Source organism: Anomaloglossus baeobatrachus, chromosome 1 (genome assembly GCF_048569485.1).
Source record: "Anomaloglossus baeobatrachus isolate aAnoBae1 chromosome 1, aAnoBae1.hap1, whole genome shotgun sequence".
Taxonomy (NCBI): domain Eukaryota; kingdom Metazoa; phylum Chordata; class Amphibia; order Anura; family Aromobatidae; genus Anomaloglossus; species Anomaloglossus baeobatrachus.
Window position 1 is genome coordinate 34083308 of NC_134353.1, and position 22189 is coordinate 34105496.

Below are 22189 nucleotides of genomic sequence, written 5' to 3' on the forward strand. Positions count from 1 at the left end.
CTGTTCAAAAATGTTGAAACAATTGATTATACATAACAGAATTCTAACAGTGTTGAGTGAGTATGCTCGCCATTGTTTGGTAATCAATCGAGCATTTGGGTTCTTGTGTACTCGCAGTGCTCGGCCGAGTATCACAGGTGCCCTGACGTCCATAAAACACCAACAAAAAAGCACAGGCTTGCTTCACTGCATGATATGTGCAGACACCCCAGTGAGAGACATCCACAGTCTTCGAATGGCTCTCACTGGGGTTGAAACATCTCTTTGACTTTAGTGTATCAAAAGGAAAGAAAAAACATCTCCCCTGAAAATGCTCTGTTTGTGTCTGACTGTGTGTGGACGGAGAGCCGGAATGCCTAATTTCCAAATCCACATTATTCTAGTATGTGCAATATTACACTTTTATATCTTCAGGCTGACTATCTCCTGCATGGTTTGGTTATTGTGTTGTTTACATTTTAGGTGGTTTTAAATGTTTTGTTTGAAAAAATCTTTTTTGATTTTTATTATTCTGGTGGAGTGCTCCAGTTGTGGCTTAGTCTTTTTTCATGTGTCTCATTGTATTTCTAGCATTGTGAGCATTTGAGCACTTTGAGTATTATCTAATTGCAGTGCACCTCTTTCCTTTCTTTTGGAGCTGCCCAATCATTGACCTCCATTATTCTCGTAACTCGCGTTGAGACCTTTCAGAGAGTCTGACCTGCTCAACTCAACTAACGAGCACCCAAGCATTTCATTGCTCACCAATTTCTAAATTCTATTAATGATCTAAAATGTAAATTGAATAATTGGTCACTATAAAAGTAAAGAAAACTACACATTGAAAGTATCTGAATACATTAAATTACTAATATTTATGTGGTTTTATTTTCTCTACCATATTTATGTTTTTTTAACAAATTGTCCTTTGAATTTAAGTCTGGTTTTAGTATAATAATATAACATTTAGGATAAAATATACAAACTAAAATGCCAACATTTGAAGACAATATAGCAAATATCTCTACTAGAACTGTACTTATTCCAGTTACACTTAAATAGGCTGGAATAAAAGCCACCCAGACGCTGCAGACCACCAGCATGCTGAACGTGATGTTTTTAGCTTCATTGAAACTATCTGGCAAATTCCTTGCCAGAAAAGCCACCACGAAACTAATGGCAGCAAGAAAGCCTATGTAACCAAGGATGATGGAAAATGCCATTATTGACCCTTCGTTACACTGAAGAATGATTTTGTCGGCATACAAGTCAAAGTTGTTTTCTGGGAATGGCGGTGCAGTAGATAACCAGAAAATGCAAAGGACAACTTGGATAATTGAACAAACAAACACTAAACAGTTGGTGATCTTCACTCCAATAAATTTTCTACATTTGCTTCCGGGCTTGGTGGCTTTGAAGGCCATGTAGACCATGATGGTTTTAGCCAGAATAGAAGAGATGGCTACTGAGAAGATGATCCCGAATAAAGTCTGACGAAGCATACAGGTGACATGTGTAGGGTGACCCAGGAACAAAAAAATACAGAGAAAGCTTAACATAATGGAGACAAGCAAGAAGAAGCTTAAGCTTTGGTTAGTTGCTCTTACAACTGGTGTATCTCTAAATAAAGTGAAGATTCCCAAGATGACAGAAGTCTTGAGAAAAAGAAAAATAACAATGATAGATATTGTGAGAGTTATTGAGTCGTTGGAGTATGATAAATAGTCAGTCTCCTTTGGTGTACATTGATTGTTGTCATTTGTCCACTGGTCTCTTGGACACCTGATGCATGATCTCTTGTCTAAAAGAAGAATTTAAAAGAAAAATAAGCTGCAAACTTCAGTTTTTATGAATTTTTATAATCTGTAAGTTTTTAAACTTTTTGTAGACCTAGACATTAGAGATGAGCGAACCTGTGGAAGTCCGGGTTCAGCTAGCTCAGCCGGAATTTGGAAAAAGTTTGGTTTGTTACCCGGACTGGACTTTAACCCCAATAGAAGTCACTAATTGGGCAGTTTGGCTCTCTGCCCACATACAGCCAGCCATAAAGAGAACACTTCTTGAGGAGGGGTTTTCCATTTTTTGGGGGTGTGCACATTACAACTGATAATGCTGTTGTTACCACCAGTGTGAGCCATTCAAATACTGCAAGTGACTCCGACTGAGCTGAGCACCGAGTGGACCCAACTACAGCGATGTTTGAGTGAGTGGTCAGTATACGTAAAGCACCCGAACTCCGAAATTGAACAGTTTTTTGGTAAAGTCTGTGTTTAATACAAATACAGAACTTTACCTTTCAGGTTCGCTCATCTTTACTTGAGATCTTTTTACTTGATTTACAATTATGCTCTTTCTAATAACTACAGGATCTGGCACATAGAGCTTTGTTGAATTTTTCCGAAAAAAAGTTTGGTCTTTTTGCCAGGATAAACCATATATTTAAAAATGTGGCATAAACAGCAGTAAGCTATGTCTTAATACACCATCTATGTCTACTGTTAGAAAACCAAGTGATAACGCATATGACTTGTTGAAACAAAATATAAAAAAATCTAATGTTTGCAGTTACATTTATATTCTTCTATTTCAATATGATAAATTGGGTTATGTGATTGCTAGTCTCAGAACCAGTGCAGTATATGAACTAATGTATAGACAGGAAGTTAGTCTCTGACTTTCTGTGATCTACAGAATGACATTCAGTGATGTAAATAGTGTCCTATAAGCCAAGTTGTAAAATTTATACCTGGTACCCAAGCAATATATTTGACAGATGTACAAGCACCTATGGTGTTCTAGATCCTATAAAGACAAATTGTAAGTCTTGGCTTCCCGATTAAAGAAAATAAGCCTATTGATAACATATAAAAATATCTCATAGAAAAAACTAAGCACTTTAATGTAAACTCAGTACTTGTCAGTCTTGCAGACACCAAACTATGTAGGATATTAAAAAAATGGACCTTGATAGTATAATATTACAAAATGATCTGGATAAGATGTCTGAATGGGCAGACACTTGGCAAATGAGACTTAATGTTGATAAATGTAAAGTAATGCACCTAGGACGGAGTAATCCTATAGCTGCATATACATTAAATGGAAGTAAACTCAGGACTACAGAACAGGAGAAGGACTTGGGTAATTTGGATACAAGTAAGCTGAGCAGCAGTACTCAATGTACATTGCCAGCCATTCTCCAATCCTGAGGTGCCAACCTAGGTCTTTTTTCAATCTATGTAACTATATAACTATCTAACCCTGTTACAAGAGAGTCTAAGAAGATAAGATACAGCGGTCTGTCAATTACTGAGCTCAATTCCTTCAACATCTTGCTTGGGGAATTTGTCAATGATTAATTTACTCAATCGCAGGTGTACTTCTTGTGTTATATTATTTATACTGGGAGGACTTGTTTAATAATATTTAGAACAGTCAGTTCCTTTGTGAACACTAATGAAAAGTGCCTGTTTAATATCTCAGACTTTTCTTTGTGCTCCATAATTATCCTGTTATATACTTTTGTGGGGCTGATACCATCTTTTTTTCCTTTGATGATTGATTTATATACAGATTTTAAGGTTTATTTTAATGTTTTTGACAATATTTGTTTCAGTAGCTAATTTTGCTAGCTCGATTTATCTTTTACATTTCCTATTAAGAATTTTATACTCCTGAAATGCTATTTCTGTATCTTCAGCCTTCAAAATTTTGACAGCCCTTTGTTTTTGTTTTATTATACTTTGCACTGTATTGTACTTTGAACTTTTTCCAACAGTTGGGAAATACAGAAACTTAAAGGCTCCCTTAAAGTGCTTTTAAAGGTTTCCAAGATTCACAATTTCCAGACTGTTGGACTGCTGTGCCACCATGTCCCACAATCTGACAGTCCAGCAATCTGGCAGTCAGGTCACGAGAGTCCATGAGAACCAGGAAAACGCACCAACATAAATTAAACACACCACAATAAACCAATAATATGCAATACTTTATTGGACAGCAAACAATAAGATAGCAACATCTAAAACCAATTGGTACAAAACTAAGGCTGGGTTCACACATAGCAACAGGGACAACGACGTCGCTGTTACGTCACCATTTTCTGTGACGTAACAGCGACCTTGTAAGTCGCTGTTATGATCGCTGCTTAGCTGTCAAACACAGCAACGCAGCAGCGATCATAACGTTGCTACATGTGCAGAGAGCAGGGAGCCGTGCACACTGCTTAGCGCTGGCTCCTTGCTCTCCTAGCTACAGTACTCATCGGGTTAATTAACCCGATGTGTACTGCAGCTACATGTGCAGAGAGCAGGAGCCGGCACTGGCAGCGAGAGCGGCGGAGGCTGGTAACGAAGGTAAATATCGGGTAACCAGGGAAAGGGCTTCCCTTGATTACACGATGTTTATCTTGGTTACAGATTACCGCAGCTGCCAGATGCCGGCTCCTGCTCTCTGCTCGCTTCATTTCGTCGCTCTCTCGCTGTCACACACAGCGATGTGTGCGTCACAGCGGGAGAGCGCCTTTGAAGAAAACGAACCAGGGCTGTGTGTAACGAGCAGCGATCTCACAGCAGGGGCCAGATCGCTGCTCAGTGTCACATACAACAAGATCACTAATGAGGTCACTGTTGCGTCACCAAAACCGTGACGTAGCAGCGATTTCGGTAGCGATCTCACTATGTGTGAAGCACCCCTAAGTTAGACATGAACAAATCCTGCTGCAAGTATCAATAAATATAATATCGGGAAGGCAATAACACGGTATATATAGGGGCAAGAACAATTAAATGCGACTAGATGAAAATACAATAGCATGTTCACGCTCGTGGGCTCCTCCAATTGTCTCAGTGAACTGCATTAAACTCGCTGCTGGATTGCCAGACTGTTGGATTGTGGGACACAGCTGTACAGCAGTCTTGCAATCTATCATAGTATCATCATAGTATCATAGTATCATAGTTTTTAAGGTTGAAGGGAGGCTCTAAGTCCATCTTGTTCAACCCGTAGCCTAACATGTTGATCCAGAGGAAGGCAAAAAAAAAACAATGTGGCAAACAAGTTCCAATGGGGAAAAAATTTCCTTCCTGACTCCACATCCGGCAATCAGACTAGTTCCCTGGATCAACACCCTGTCATAAAATCTAGTATACATAACTGGTAATATTAAATTTTTCAAGAAAGGCGTCCAGGCTCTGCTTAATGTTAGTAGTGAATCACTCATTACAACATCATGCGGCAGAGAGTTCCATAGTCTCACTGCTCGTATAGTAAAGAATCCTCGTCTGTGATTATGATTAAACCTTCTTTCCTCAAGACGTAGCGGATGCCCCCGTGTTCCAGTCACAGGCCTAGGTGTAAAAAGATCTTTGGAAAGGTCTCTGTACTGTCCCCTCATATGTTTATACATTGTGATTAGATCCCCCCTAAGCCTTCGTTTTTCCAAACTAAATAACCCCAAGTTTAATAACCTGTCTTGGTGTTGCAGCCCACCCATTCCTCTAATAATCTTGGTCGCTCTTCTCTGCACCCTCTCTAGTTCAGCTATGTCCTTCTTATATATCGGTGACCAGAATTGTACACAGTATTCTAAGTGCGGTCGCACTAGTGATTTGTAATCTGGCAGTGCTTTCAACTAAGTTTACTGATGGTACCCTGCTATTTTGAACAATTTATCTGTATACCAGATCCAGTGGCTGTTTATTTAAGTTTACTGAGGGCAGTGGTGAATCCAAGAGTATGAACCCCGGTGACCAGACTGCCTGATTGCTGTGCTGTTGTATCCCGCAATCCGGCAGCAGGTTCACAAGTGGTCACACTTGATACCATCGGAACCCGGCTGTGAACTCTGGTAACCTGACTGACATCACTGCTTCTCACAGCCAAGTTCTCAGTGTATTCCGGTAGTTGCAGTGACCATTTGCGTTTTCCATCACTGCAGCTTTTGGATGTAGCAGAGCCATCATATCTGTGGGGGTGTTTTGGGCGTTAATAAATTGGTTAAAGAGGGTATGGTTTCTTTATTATTTAAAATAAAGTAATCTTGTGTGTTTGTATTTTTTGTTCTCTTTACTATCAGGGTTGGTAATGGGCGGGGATCTCATAGACACCTCTCCATTACCAACCCACGGCTTGATGGCAGCTGTGGTTTTTGACAAATCACAGCTAACATCTACTCCATATATTACCCCGATTGCCATCACACCAGGTCAATCAGGATGAGCCTGGTAAAGCACCACAATTGGCTCATCTAATGGATGCACCATATTTGGGTCTGCTGTGGGCTGCTATTTTTAAGCAGAGGAGGGTCCAATAACCAGAGACTCTCCCAGCCTGAGAATATCAGTGCCCAGCGGTCTGCTTTATCTGTGCTAGATATAAAAAATGGACAGAAGCCCACATAAAATTTTTATTATCTATTTAAATAATTTTTAAAAAAAACACGTTGTTGGGGAGCCTCTATTTTTGATAACCTGTCAAGATAAACATACAGCTGTGGGATGCAGCCCACAGCTTTCTACTTTAGCTGCGCCGGTTATCACAAATAGATGCATCCAGGCATCTTCCCGATGCTTTTCCCATTTATTTTCAGCACTTTAATATCCGTTTCAGCATTTTTACAACCCGACATCCTGGGAGGGTATGCCAAAAAATTACTTGAGTTTCCCATTGACTTGCATTAGATTTGTTATTCATGACGAATACATGAATAGTCTGAAATAATTGAAATGAATAATCTGAACTCAAATATTTCACTATTTGCACATCACTATTAGTAACGTACATCATTTCTGCCCCCATACAATAATAGCAAACACCTTGTTTGCTTTGATATAGTTGGTATGACCCAAATTCTGGCTGTATAACTTATTAATTAATAATGATTAGAGATGAGCGAACCTGTTTGGTAAAGGTTCGCCAATTTCAAATTTGTTACGAGCCTGAGCTTGTTCATTCAGGCTCAGTAACCCCAAGCATTTTCCACCAAAAGTTGGTAATATTCATTTTTGTTCAATTTCTCCCCCCAAACGGTAGCTGCATTTCCAAAAATGCTTTTTAATAGCATTTTCAGCTTTTGTATAGTATTAACATAGTATCTGATGTGGGTATGTGTAAAATTAGTGGAACAGGTGGGCACTGTGGACTGGGAGAAGGCTTTTGGGCTCAACTCTTTTTTTCTTAACTTTATTTGTGGATGTTGCTGCAGCCAATCACGTGTCAATATGTCAATAGGTGTCAAAGTTATGTCTTCTGGGTTATGGCAGTTTTCTGGGACCAAAAGACCTACACCGGTCACTGTAGCATGTCTTCATTTTGCAATTTGTATTGCCGTTCCACAGCCATTGTGATGTATATACCACATCTCCCTGCTCTTTTAATGTCCTATGGGCAGGGGGCAATTAATGCTACTGTACTGCTGTCTGCCTGAAAGGATTCGGAATGTCGAGACTTCAAAATGGGTGTCAAAGCTGTATCTTGTGGGTAGTGTCAGGCTTCTGGGACGAAAGGCCTACAACTGTCGCTCAGGCATGTTTTAAGTTTTCAAATTAAAAGGCCAACCAACAGCCTGTGTGTAGCATCGAACATACCTCCCAGCTCTTTTAATGCCCCATGGGAAGGGAAGCAATTGATGCTACTGTACTGCTGTCTTCCTGAAATTATTTTGAATGTTGAGACTACTAGATAGGTCTCAAAGTTTTCTCTTGTCTGTACTGGAAGGGGTATGGGAGCACCAGCCCTACACCTGTCTCTCATTCTCCTCTGTATTTATTCTGTCAATAGCCTAGGAAGCTAATGGCTATGCCAAAACAGTGGTGCTGCACTGTAAAACATAGTTTTGCTTTTTTTGGAAGCTCTTGACCCCCTAAAAGTGTTTTCAGTGCCTTATGTATGGCCTCACACTGAACTCAATGGGGTTTGGAAAGGTTAGATAAAGGTTCTAAGTTTTGTTCGATAAATGTTCAGTGAATGTACCCCTTTTTCGGTCCGGTTAAGCGAACCAAATCTCTAATAATGAATATCCCAAAATGGGGAATACTATTAATGTCTCCCATTATGGAATAAACGTGTCCCCTATTCTAGCCCTATACAGTAATATTGTTCTCAAATTGACCTCATACTATATTAATGTCTCCCAAATGGCCTACTACAGCAATTATGCTTCAGATATTCCTCATTCTAGACTATGTCCTGTAATATTGTCGCCCATTGTTACGGTTGCTGCGAGCACTGGAGACTAAGTCCAGATTTCTTGCTACTGCACATGTGCGAGCGCTGGAGACTAAGTCCAGATTTCTTGCTACTGCACATGTGCGAGCGCTGGAGACTAAGTCCAGATTTCTTGCTACTGCACATGTGCGAGCGCCGGAGACTAAGTCCTATCTTGGAGCCATTGCACATGTGCGGGTGACATCATCGCTGACACGAGGTCACATGTCTCTGACACCTTCTATGCCGATTGGTCGCTGGTCATGTGCTTGTGATGCCTTGCTCGGTGATAGGCCAGCATGACGTCACTCCTGTCGTTCTGGCAGCGGATTGGCTCTGGTGTCCTCCATCTTGGATGAGGCACAGAGTCTATATAAGACCCTGACACACGCCGCATGGCGCTCAGTCCTCTTGGTTCATGCATAAGAGTAGACGCTCTGTGCGCGTTCCTCTAGGCATTCCTCTGTCTATGCTAGGTGAGCGCTACCGGCAGGGTAGCGTTCTTATACCTTACAGCTTCGGCTGCTGTCCGTATCCTTACCTCTTAGGGGAGCGGACATAGGCAGGTGCCTGAGGCACATGGTCTGGCTGGGCCTTGTGGTTCGACTCGTAGGTGGACGTTGCCGCTAGGGTAACGTTCCTTATACTGCGTCTGGCAGTTGTTCGTATCCTCGCACACTAGGGGAGCGAACAGAGGTAGGAGCTTTGTGCGGCTTACGCTGCTGTTCGTCTCTTTTGCACCACTAGAAGAGCGGACCTAGGCAGGTGCCATATCTTGTGGTTCGTGTCCTCGCACACTAGTGGAGCGAACGCAGGTAGGAGCTTTGTGCGGCTTACGCTGCTGTTCGTCTCTTTTGCACCACTAGAAGAGCGGACCTAGGTAGGTGCCATTTCGCACACATTGCCTTTGTCTCTGTGATTATTAACAGAGATCATTCCACACACCCTCCAAGTAAGGGAGGAATTGCTTTACTTACTTATTATATCCTTCTGTGAGTTAACAGAGGTATTGCACTCTGCCATAGTCTGCAGCAGAGTCTTTGCACGGTGGACCCTGACTGTCTGATACTCCTTTAGGTTATTATCAGACAGCCCCCCGTAACATTAGGGCTGAGCCAAGGGTCTGGCAGTTATGGCAGAATATCAGCAGTTACACCGTTACATACAAGTACTTGAGTCACGGCTCAAGAGTATAGAGGATAAACCTCAGACCATGGTGACATCTGCACATGATCCTCGACTTGCTCTGCCAAACAGATATTCTGGCGATGCCAGATCATGTCGTGGTTTCATTAGTCAGTGTCAGATACACCTAGAGGTCAACTCTTCTCGCTTCTCTACGGAGAGGTCCAGAGTAGGCTTTATCATCTCCTTACTTCAGGACAAAGCCTTAGAATGGGCGACTCCCCTATGGGAGCGCTCTGATGTGGTTACTCTGAGACATCAAGACTTTCTTGATGCTCTTAAGGCGGTATTCATGGCTCCGCAGGTTACCCATGATGCGGCCCTGAGACTGTTAGATCTATCTCAGGGTTCAGTATCCACTAGTTCTTATGCCATTGCTTTTAGAACTCTGGTGGCAGAACTAGATTGGCCAGAGAAGGTGTTGATTCCTATCTTCTGGAGAGGGTTGGCAGGCTATGTCAAGGATGCTCTTGCTACTCGTGAGGTCCCTGCTTCTCTGGAGGACTTGATCACAGTAGCAACGAGGATCGATGTACGCCATAAGGAACGTAGACTCGAGGTCTCTTCCTCACGCCCTAAGCATCGGGCTATTCCAGTTGTTGAGGGTCCACTACCATCTTCCTCAGCATCTGAAACATCTCCCACTCCTATGGAGTTAGGTCATACGTCTTCCAGACTACGCAAGTCTGGTCCTCCTATATGTTACGTATGTCGTCAGGCTGGGCACTATGCCAACAAGTGTCCTAGTCGTCAGGGAAACTCCCTGGCCTAGTAACCATTAGAGGGGGGTTACTAGAGACGTCTTCTGCACCCTCTAAGTGTTGTATCCCAGGTCAGCTCTCGTTATCTGAGAATACATGGCCTATTATGGCTTTTGTGGATTCCGGAGCTGACGGGACTTTTGTGTCCTCAGGATTTGTAAAGGGACACAATATTCCCTCTATCATGTTAGAGGCGCCTATTGCTGTCCGTGTTGTTAATGGAACTATGTTGTCTGACTCCATTACATTGAGGACAGTTCCCTTGCGCCTTTCCCTATCTCAGGGTCACATAGAGGAGATTTCTTTTCTTGTTTTGCCTGAGGGTATAGACGACGTCCTTCTGGGTCTCCCATGGCTTCGGACTCATGCTCCTCACATTGACTGGGAGTCTGACAGCATTATTAGTTGGGGTTCGAAATGTCAGTCCCGATGTCTTCCCTTACCACCTAAGGTCATTGCGGTTGCATCTACTGATCTCTCTCCCATACCTACACCCTATCTGGATTTCGCTGACGTGTTCTCCAAACAGGGTGCTGAGGTTCTTCCACCCCATAGGCCGTATGACTGTGCCATAGACCTTATCCCAGGTTCGGTTCCACCTAAAGGCAGGGTTTAGCCCCTGTCGATACCTGAGTCGGAGGCCATGTCGACCTATATAAGAGAGAGTTTAGAGAAGGGGTTCATTCGTAAGTCTGTCTCTCCTGCGGGAGCTGGGTTTTTCTTTGTTCGGAAGAAAGAAGGTGATTTGCGTCCCTGCATAGATTACAGGGGTCTCAACGCAATCACAATAAAGAACAAATACCCATTACCTTTAATTTCGGAGCTCTTTGACAGACTGAGAGGAGCTCAAGTTTTTACGAAGTTGGATCTGCGGGGTGCGTATAACTTGGTACGAATTCGAAAGGGTGACGAATGGAAGACCGCTTTTAACACCCGAGACGGTCACTATGAATACCTCGTCATGCCTTTTGGGTTATGTAATGCACCCGCAGTATTTCAGGACTTCGTAAACGATGTGTTCAGGGATTTACTGTTATCCTCAGTAGTGGTGTATCTGGACGACATCCTGATTTTTTCTCCTGATCTGGAGACTCATCGTCAGGATGTCGTTCGTGTCCTTTCCTGTTTAAGGGAGCACTCATTGTTTGCTAAACTCGAGAAATGTGTATTCGAGCAGTCCTCATTGCCTTTTTTGGGTTACATTATCTCACAAGAGGGCCTGCCTATGGATCCTGCGAAGCTCTCTGCTGTCCTGCAATGGTCCGAACCTCATTCCTTGAAGGCGGTGCAACGCTTCTTAGGATTCATAAATTATTACAGGCAGTTCATACCCCATTTTTCTACTTTGGTGGCCCCTTTGGTGGCCTTGACTAAGAAAGGTGCTAATCCCAAAGCCTGGTCTACTGAGACATCTCAGGCTTTTGAGGCAGTAAAAAGACACTTTTCAACTGCTCCCGTTCTTCAAAGACCCGATGAGAGTAAGCCCTTCCTCTTAGAGGTCGAAGCCTCTTCAGTGGGTGCTGGTGCGGTCTTGTATCAAAAGAACGGTACAGGTAGAAAAAGGCCATGTTTCTTCTTTGCGAAAACCTTTTCACCGGCAGAGAGAAACTATACCATTGGGGATAGGGAACTGCTCGCCTTGAGATTAGCCTTGGAGGAGTGGCGTCACTTGCTGGAAGGAGCGAAACATCCTTTCCAGGTCTATACAGACCATAAGAATCTGACGTACTTACAAACCGCTCAGCGTCTGAATCCTCGCCAAGCCCGCTGGTCCTTGTTTTTCTCCCGCTTTCACTTCTCCATCAACTATCTGTCTGGGAGTAAGAATAACAAGGCATACGCCCTGTCTCGCTCTATGCTTTCTACCCAGGAAGAGATTGACGAACCTCGTCTTATCCTTCCCTCCAGGGTTTTTCATACGCTCTCCCCTGTGACATTAGACCAAATCCCACCGGGCAAGACCTTTGTTCCGCCTGATCGACAGAATGATATACTGTCATGGGCCCACACCTCAAAGGTGGGTGGGCATTTTGGTATTAGGCGGACACGAGAGTTACTGGAGAGGTGGTATTGGTGGCCACACTTAGCCAGCCACGTCAAGAGATATGTCGGTTCCTGCTACTCGTGTGCTCGCAACCGTCCATTACGGCAGAGACCGGCTGGGCTCTTGCATCCTTTACCAGTGCCAGATAGACCATGGGAGGTGGTAGGCATGGACTTTGTGGGTGATCTTCCATGTTCACAGGGACATAGATTTGTGTCGGTCATTACGGACCATTTCTCCCGGATGGTTCATCTCGTACCGTTATCGAGAATCCCATCTTCCAGGGTACTAGCCAAACTATTCCTCAAGCATGTCTTTAGGCTTCACGGGATGCCAGATCGTATCATTTGTGATAGAGGCCCTCAATTTACTTCCCGTTTCTGGCGAGATCTTTGTAGCCTTCTGCAAATTGAGTTGAATCTCTCTTCGGCATACCATCCGGAGACCAATGGTTTGGTTGAGCATACCAATGAATCTATGATTATATACCTTCGACACTTTGTTGCTGAGAACCACGATAACTGGTCCTCCCTCCTACCCTGGGCAGAATTTGCCCTTAACAATTCGCTGGCTGAGGCCACTGGGCAGACACCGTTCGTACTCAATAATGGGCAACACCCTAGGGTACCGGTACCGTTTCCCGCTGCTGCACCTCCTCCTCTTGTGGCCGACTGGGCAACTAATGCCAGAGAGGTTTGGGATCGGACTCAAGAGTTGATCCAAGCAGCTAAGGACCGTATGAAGATGGTGTCCGATCGGTTTCGTCGCCCGGCTCCTGTCTTTTCTCCAGGGGACTTTGTGTGGCTCTCTGCAAAACACGTGAGACTTAGAGTGAGCTCTGTCAAATTTGCTCCTCGCTTCCTGGGTCCTTATGAGGTTCTTCGACAGGTAAATCCTGTAGTCTACCAATTGAAGTTACCCGTCCATCTTAGGATTCATGACAAATTCCATGTCTCACTGCTAAAGCCGGCTATTTTACCTCACGCTCGTGAAGTGCACTCTCCTGCCTCTGATTCCTCTCGCTCTAGCTATGAGGTACGAGCCATAGTTGGTTCTAAGATGGTTAGAGGGCGCAGGTTCTTCTTGATAGATTGGGAGGGTTACGGCCCGGAACATCGCTCTTGGGAGCCTGAGGAGGCTGTCCATGCTCCCGACTCAGTTGCCGATTACCTGCATCGCCGGGAGGGGGGCCCTTGAGGGGGAGGTACTGTTACGGTTGCTGCGAGCACTGGAGACTAAGTCCAGATTTCTTGCTACTGCACATGTGCGAGCGCTGGAGACTAAGTCCAGATTTCTTGCTACTGCACATGTGCGAGCGCTGGAGACTAAGTCCAGATTTCTTGCTACTGCACATGTGCGAGCGCCGGAGACTAAGTCCTATCTTGGAGCCATTGCACATGTGCGGGTGACATCATCGCTGAAACGAGGTCACATGTCTCTGACACCTTCTATGCCGATTGGTCGCTGGTCATGTGCTTGTGATGCCTTGCTCGGTGATAGGCCAGCATGACGTCACTCCTGTCGTTCTGGCAGCGGATTGGCTCTGGTGTCCTCCATCTTGGATGAGGCACAGAGTCTATATAAGACCCTGACACACGCCGCATGGCGCTCAGTCCTCTTGGTTCATGCATAAGAGTAGACGCTCTGTGCGCGTTCCTCTAGGCATTCCTCTGTCTATGCTAGGTGAGCGCTACCGGCAGGGTAGCGTTCTTATACCTTACAGCTTCGGCTGCTGTCCGTATCCTTACCTCTTAGGGGAGCGGACATAGGCAGGTGCCTGAGGCACATGGTCTGGCTGGGCCTTGTGGTTCGACTCGTAGGTGGACGTTGCCGCTAGGGTAACGTTCCTTATACTGCGTCTGGCAGTTGTTCGTATCCTCGCACACTAGGGGAGCGAACAGAGGTAGTAGCTTTGTGCGGCTTACGCTGCTGTTCGTCTCTTTTGCACCACTAGAAGAGCGGACCTAGGCAGGTGCCATATCTAGTGGTTCGTGTCCTCGCACACTAGTGGAGCGAACGCAGGTAGGAGCTTTGTGCGGCTTACGCTGCTGTTCATCTCTTTTGCACCACTAGAAGAGCGGACCTAGGTAGGTGCCATTTCGCACACATTGCCTTTGTCTCTGTGATTATTAACAGAGATCATTCCACACACCCTCCAAGTAAGGGAGGAATTGCTTTACTTACTTATTATATCCTTCTGTGAGTTAACAGAGGTATTGCACTCTGCCATAGTCTGCAGCAGAGTCTTTGCACGGTGGACCCTGACTGTCTGATACTCCTTTAGGTTATTATCAGACAGCCCCCCGTAACACCCATCTTGTAATAATGCCTTTTTTTCTGGCTCCTATTCTGAAATAATGTCCCCCATTCTGTAATAATGTCCTCTGCACTGTAAAAATGTCCTCTATTCTTGTCCTTAATCTAAAATAATGTTTAGCATTCCTACTCCCTATCTTGTAATAATGTTTCTCATGCTGGCTACTATCTTGTAGTATTGTCCCCCATCTTCTCCTAATAATACTGTAACAATCCTTTCCAATATTCTGTAATAATGTCACCAATCCTGTAATAAGGTCCTCCATTATGTAATAATGTCCTCAATCCTGTAAAAATGTCCTCTATTCTTGCTCCTATCCTGAAATAGCATTGCCAATTTTGGCACCCATGTCCTTCATTGCCCATACAGTGGGATGTAAACGTTTGGGCCCTCCGGTCAAAATTACTGTTATTGTGAACAGTTAAGCAAGTTGACGATTAAATTATTTCAAAAAGGCATAAAGTTAAATATGACACTTTTCTATTATATTATTATTATTATTATTATTATTATTATTATTAATATTATTAAAAAAATACTTTCATTTTTTACATTTTAAAAATCTCAACAAGAAAAATGGGCTGATACAAAAGTGTGTGAGATGAGATCCAGCGCAGGAAAGAAGGCACTCTTCAATATAAATTTCCTTATGGTTTATTCCATGTGCACACGTATGAAGGTAGGTACAGACATCCCCTAAGCAGGGGAAAAATGACTAGCGCCGCGTTTCGACCATATTACACGGTCTTAGTCATGATACAAAAGTGTGGGCACCATTGGAGATTAGTGTTCTCCAATGACTTTAACCAAGGATTCAGACCTTAATTAGTCTGTAAGGGTTATGGCTTGTTCCCAATTATCATTAGGAAAGGGGCCAGTGATGCAAATTTCACAGCTTTATGAAAAAAAAACAGCCTTCTCTTACCTTGCCAAAAAAAACAGCAGTCATGGGTTTTTATAAGCAGCTGTGTGACCTCTTCAAAAAAATTGCTAGAGAGACAAATCAGAACCCTTGTGTGACTGCAAAAGACCTTCAGGAAGATTTATCAGGCTCTGAAGTTGTGGTACATTGTTCTACTGTTCATAGACACCTGCACAAATATGGAAAAGTCAGCAGAAGAAAACCTGTCCGGCAACCTCACCATAAAATTGAGCATCGGAAATATGCAAGCAAAATCTAAACAAGCCTGACACATTTTGGAATCAAGTCCTGTGGACCGATGAGGTTAAAATAGAACTCTGGCTACAAGGATCAAAGGTATGTGTGAAGAAAAAAGGGCACAGAATTTCAGGAAAATAACATGTTGCCAAGCATAAAGTTGGATCATTCATACTTTGGGGTTGAGTTGCAGCCAATGGCAGTGGGAACATTTCACTGGTGTAGGGAAGAATGGATTCAACGAAATTTCAACAAATTCTTGATGCAACCATGACACCAATTGTAACAAAGCTGAAGAGGAAAAGAGGAGATAAGAAGAGAAAAGAGGATGGCCTCTGCAAGTAGATAATGATCCTAAACACATGTCAAAGTCCACAATGGATGACCTCAAAAGGTGCCAAGGTTTTACAATGGCCCTCAAAGTCCCCTGATCTGAACATAATTGAAAAGCTGTGCCTAGGCCTCAAAACAGCAGTGCATGCAAGACAATTCTGGATTCTCACAGAACTGGAAGACGTCTCCAAGGTAGAGCAGTGCATGCAAGATGAGCCAGGATCCTCACAGAACTGTAAGACATCTCCAAGGAACAGCAGTGCATTGAAAGAGGAGCCAGGAATCTCACAGAAGTGGAAGACATCTCCAAAGAAGAGCAGTAACTGCAGGATGAGCTAGGATTCTCACAGAACTGGAAGACATCTCCAAGGAAGAGTAGTGCATGCAAAACGAGCAAGGAAACTCACACTGGAAGACGTATCTAGGGAAGAATGCATGGAAATGAAAATTTTTGGCTGCTACATAAAGCATTTGCAAGCTGTGGTACTTGCCAATGTAGGTGCTGCTATGCATTAAACATGCAAAGTGCAGAAAACTTTGCATCGGACCATTGTCCGTTGTTGTTCACTTGAAATTATAAAAGATAACAATATTTTTTGTTTTTGCCTAAATTAAAAAGGAATTGTCATCTTTAACTTTATGCCTTTTAGAGATCATTTCATTTTCAACTTGCTTAACTGTTCACAATAACAGTTTGCAAAGGGTTCCCAAATGTTTACACTAAACTATATCTTGCAAAAATGCCCTCCAACATTGCAGTAAAACATAGGGAGGGCACCACCTACAGGATTTTGGTAATCCAATAATAGAAAAAAGCCAGGGATCACCTCAACACACCAATTTTAACACGTACAGTTAGGTCCAGAAATATTTGGACAGTGACACAAGTTTTGTTATTTTAGCTGTTTACAAAAACATGTTCAGAAATACAATTATATATATAATATGGGCTGAAAGTGCACACTCCCAGCTGCAATATGAGAGTTTTCACATCCAAATCGGAGAAAGGGTTTAGGAATTATAGCTCTGTAATGCATAGCCTCCTCTTTTTCAAGGGACCAAAAGTAATTGGACAAGGGACTCTAAGGGCTGCAATTAACTCTGAAGGCATCTCCCTCGTTAACCTATAATCAATGAAGTAGTTAAAAGGTCTGGGGTTGATTACAGGTGTGTGGTTTTGCATTTGGAAGCTGTTGCTGTGACCAGACAACATGCGGTCTAAGGAACTCTCAATTGAGGTGAAGCAGAACATCCTGAGGCTGAAAAAAAAGAAAAAATCCATCAGAGAGATAGCAGACATGCTTGGAGTAGCAAAATCAACAGTCGGGTACATTCTGAGAAAAAAGGAATTGACTGGTGAGCTTGGGAACTCAAAAAGGCCTGGGCGTCCACGGGTGACAACAGTGGTGGATGATCACCGCATACTTTCTTTGGTGAAGAAGAACCCGTTCACAACATCAACTGAAGTCCAAAACACTCTCAGTGAAGTAGGTGTATCTGTCTCTAAGTCAACAGTAAAGAAAAGACTCCATGAAAGTAAATACAAAGGGTTCACATCTAGATGCAAACCATTCATCAATTACAAAAATAGACAGGCCAGAGTTAAATTTGCTGAAAAACACCTCATGAAGCCAGCTCAGTTCTGGAAAAGTATTCTATGGACAGATGAGACCAAGATCAACCTGTACCAGAATGATGGGAAGAAAAAAGTTTGGAGAAGAAAGGGAACGGCACATGATCCAAGGCACACCACATCCTCTGTAAAACATGGTGGCGGCAACGTGATGGCATGGGCATGCATGGCTTTCAATGGCACTGGGTCACTTGTGTTTATTGATGACATAACAGCAGACAAGAGTAGCCGGATGAATTCTGAAGTGTACCGGGATATACTTTCAGCCCAGATTCAGCCAAATGCCGCAAAGTTGATCGGACGGCGCTTCATAGTACAGATGAACAATGACCCCAAGCATACAGCCAAAGCTACCCAGGAGTTCATGAGTGCAAAAAAGTGGAACATTCTGCAATGGCCAAGTCAATCACCAGATCTTAACCCAATTGAGCATGCATTTCACTTGCTCAAATCCAGACTTAAGACGGGAAGACCCACAAACAAGCAAGACCTGAAGGCTGCGGCTGTAAAGGCCTGGCAAAGCATTAAGAAGGAGGAAACCCAGCGTTTGGTGATGTCCATGGGTTCCAGACTTAAGGCAGTGATTGCCTCCAAAGGATTCGCAACAAAATATTGAAAATAAAAATATTTGGTTTGGGTTTGGATTATTTGTCCAATTACTTTTGACCTCCTAAAATGTGGAGTGTTTGTAAAGAAATGTGTACAATTCCTACAATTTCTATCAGATATTTTTGTTCAAACCTTCAAATTAAATGTTACAATCTGCACTTGAATTCTGTTGTAGAGGTTTCATTTCAAATCCAATGTGGTGGCATGCAGAGCCCAACTCGCGAAAATTGTGTCACTGTCCAAATATTTCTGGACCTAACTGTATATGGAGAGAAAGATGGTGTGCAAAAACAAGGGATAAACCTGTAGAAATGTACAAAGGGTCTTTATTATACAACAGACAATCAAGTGGACACAAACATGTTAAAAACACTTAAAAAGGCATACAAACAAGCCTCTATGAGCTTTGTTTATCCCTTGTAAGGGATAAAACATCCCCCTGGTAATATAAATGGTCACAGAAAAAGAGGCTATCCTTATGGGGCTGCATACAATATGAAAGGGATCCTAGAGAGGTAACATGGTTATTGGCATATTAGGATAAGCAGCAGAAACTATTTGCACAAAAGCATAACAATTGCCACATCCACATAAACTACAGGACCAATATCAGATGTCAACATTAGTTGCCACAATGGTAATATATAAGGATCCCTGATATAGCAGAGTTACCAGCCCATGCTGGATTTACCAATAATCAAGATCCATATGGTAACCAGGGTGGGATAAGAGGTTCCCCACGCGTATCGCTGTCACCTGGGACAGCTTCGTCAGGGGTAGAGTTTGCCCACATAGAAAGCTAGGGTACTAAATAACCCAACAATTACCTTAACAGCTGTTTGCAGATCATCCTGATAGTCAAAAGCGCCGCGTTTGGCATGTCCCCGGCGTCAAGGAAGTCACATGCACGCTAGCGTTCAATCAGGAAGAGGAAAGGGATTTCTGGATATATTCGGGTACCGCGCATGCGCGGGACTCCAAAAAGATGGCGGCCGCCATACAAGGAGACAAAAGAACTTATAAGTTCCGATTTTTTTTAAAAGAAGGAGTAATTTATATAAGAAATACATAAGAGTAGATCATTAACAAGGGTACCAGATGTATGTGGAGTGGAGCCACCTCAGGATATACAAAGCAAGGAATATATATGGTTTGAAATAGTGTAAACATAGATTCTTTTTCTTTTCTTTCATCTGGGCCCATATAATCCAAAGAGCATGGATAGTACAAGGAATATCTATATATAATAGGATATACCTATCTTCAAAGAAAGGAATAAATGAGCATCCCTTATAAGGGGAAAAAAATACCCATATATAAATTTAATTTTACATGCAAGCATAAATTCTTTTAAGGCCCAGATAGAAGAAAAACATTTGGTTATGATTGTAAAGATGGGAGCAAATATGGAATTTATAGACACTCCCAACACCACACAAAACAACCCAAAGTCCAAGAGGAGGGAACATCATCACCTCTGTTTATACAACCCCGTAAATAAAAGGTCCTCGTTTATACCAAATGGAGCAAGACAGTTTAGCTGGAAAATCCAGGCCGATTCACGTCTAAGTAGATCCAGGGTGGTATTCCCACCTCTAATGTTGGTTTTGATTCTTTCCAGTCCAAGAATCCTTATATTGGATGTCCGCCCGCCATGCTCCTTCAAAAAGTGCATTGCCACTGATGATATCGTTTTTCCTTTTTCCAGGTCCGTTTTTGCTGTTCCAATAGTGGATAAATGCTGCTGGGTCCGTTTTCTGAGCTCTTGTCCCGTCTGTCCGACATATATTTTAGGGCATCCGCAAATGAGTCCATAGACCAAATTTTTGGTCCGACAATTGAAAAAGCCCCGAGGTCTCTGTAGGGATGGAAACATAGTACAGAAAATTAGATCCCTAGCCAACATGAGAGAGCAAATACTACAGTTTCCACAGGGATAGGAGCCTTCAACCAAAGAACCCCCATCAGTTCTTTTTGTGGGTCTGCAAAAATTACTAGCTGTAAGAGAGTCCTTGAGATTTCTTGCCCTCCTAGCCACCATGCCCGGCATGTCAGAAATATGCTTGGTCAAAGCTTGTTCACTTTGCAAGATTCCCCAGTTTTTCTGTCATATATGGCGCAAATCCGACCATTGATTATTGTAAACAGTGATGACACTGGTCTTGTATTCTGCTCTATTTTGACGGCCTTGTTTAGCTAGTACATCTCTCCTTTCCCTGCACACAGAATGTTGAAAGGCCTGGGAAATTACCTTTTTAGGATATCCTCTTGCCAAAAATATCTTCGTCAGATCCAGGGATTGTGTGTAGAAATCTTCATCCCTGCTGCAATTCCTTCGAAGATGAAGGAATTGGCCCGTCGGGATTCCTTTACGTTGGTGCGCTGGGTGGAAACTTGAATAGTGCAAAAGGCTGTTTGTTGAAGTGGGTTTCCGGAACAGATCTGTCACAATTCTTGAATTCAATAAGGAAATCTTCAAATCCAGAAAATCGAGTGTAACAAGCGATTTTTCCCGTGGTCCAGATCTTCTTTGATTCCGTCTGTAGGGATATACGCGCCCTTAAAATAGGTAATAACAGGCAGAATAACATCTCTGTTGAGGAAAAAAGGGCTTTATGGAATCTCAGAGAGAATAAGGACTTAAGCGGGCTTTACACGCTACGACATCGCTAATGCGGAGTCGTTGGGGTCACGGAATTCGTGACGCACATCCGGCCGCATTAGCGATGCCGTTGCGTGTGACACCGATAAGCGATTTTGCATCATTGCAAAAACGTGCAAAATCGCTCATCGGTGACATGGGGGTCCATTCTCGATTATCGTTACTGCAGCAGTAACGATGTAGTTCGTCGTTCCTGCGGCAGCACACATCGGTATGTGTGACGCCGCAGGAACGAGGAAGCTCTCCTTACCTGCCTCCCGGCCGCTATGCGGAAGGAAGGAGGTGGGCGGGATGTTGCGTCCCGCTCATCTCCGCCCCTCCGCTGCTATTGGGCGGCCGCTCCGTGACGTCGCTGTGACGCCGCACGGACCGCCCCCTTAGAAACGAGGCGGTTTGCCGGTCACAACGACGTCGCCGGGCAGGTAAGTATGTGTGACAGGTCTGGGCGATGTTGTGCGGCACGGGCAGCGATTTGCCCGTGTTGCGCAACAGATGGGGGCGGGTACCCACACTAGCGATATCGGGACCGATATCGCAGTGTGTAAAGTAGCCTTTAGTGATAAAAGAGGCGGACAAAGGGGGCAATATTGTCCTTTGGCCGGTGAATATGTATATCAATGAGGCCAAATGCCAATTGTCTAACCAGGATATATACCAGTCTCTTCCTTCTGACCCTACTTTGATTTTTAAGTCTAAGATGGATCACCTCTTGGCTCATGTACATCACCAAGGAATCATTACCAAAAGGGAACTCGAATTCCTTACGGTCAAGAATCCAACGACGCCAACCTTCTATATGCTCCCAAAGGTGCACAAATCATTGACCAATCCACCAGGTAGACCTATTGTTGCTGGGATAGGTGGGATTCTTGAACAACTCTGCTTATACCTGGATTTCTATCTGCAGCCTATTGCCCTCCGGTTGGACTCCTACATCAGGGACTCGGCGGACCTCATCATACGATTGGAAGATCTCAACATCCCAGAAGGTACTATTTTGGTAGCTATGGACGTAGAGTCCCTATACACCAACATCAGACATGATTTAGGTGTGGGGGCGGTTTCATATTTTCTGTCCAAAAATAGTACGGGATCTAGGGAACATGATGAGTTCTTGCTGAACCTGCTTTCTATGATCCTTAACCTGAATTACTTCATTTTCGATAGGGTCTTTTATAAGCAGGTGTCAGGGACCGCAATGGGGGCACGCTGTTGTGCCCCCTCGTACGCTAGCATTTTTCTTGGATGGTGGGAGGAGACGAGAATCCGGAATATGACCAACTATGGAGGACACGTTTACAG

General features: G+C 43.5%; 1 protein-coding gene across 1 annotated transcript; it reads right to left on the reverse strand.

Moving 5' to 3' along the window:
- Positions 1-854: 854 nt before the first annotated feature.
- Positions 855-20816, reverse strand: LOC142246827 (vomeronasal type-2 receptor 26-like). The gene is made up of 3 exons (XM_075319954.1): positions 20599-20816; positions 5691-5944; positions 855-1780 (listed from the first exon to the last, which is right to left on the reverse strand). The coding sequence occupies exons 1-3, from the start codon at positions 20814-20816 to the stop codon at positions 855-857; spliced, it is 1398 nt and encodes a 465-aa protein (XP_075176069.1).
- Between the last annotated feature and the right edge of the window lie 1373 nt (positions 20817-22189).

Coding starts and splice junctions, on each gene's coding strand:
- LOC142246827 (XM_075319954.1), bottom strand. CDS start 20,816: ATGTTATTCTGCCTGTTATTACCTATTTTAAGGGCGCGTATATCCCTA. Junction 5,945..20,598: donor TTTCCACCCAGCGCACCAAC/GTAAAGGAATCC, acceptor ACACCCCCACAG/ATATGATGGCTCTGCTACAT. Junction 1,781..5,690: donor TGGATTCACCACTGCCCTCA/GTAAACTTAAAT, acceptor TTCTTCTTTTAG/ACAAGAGATCATGCATCAGG.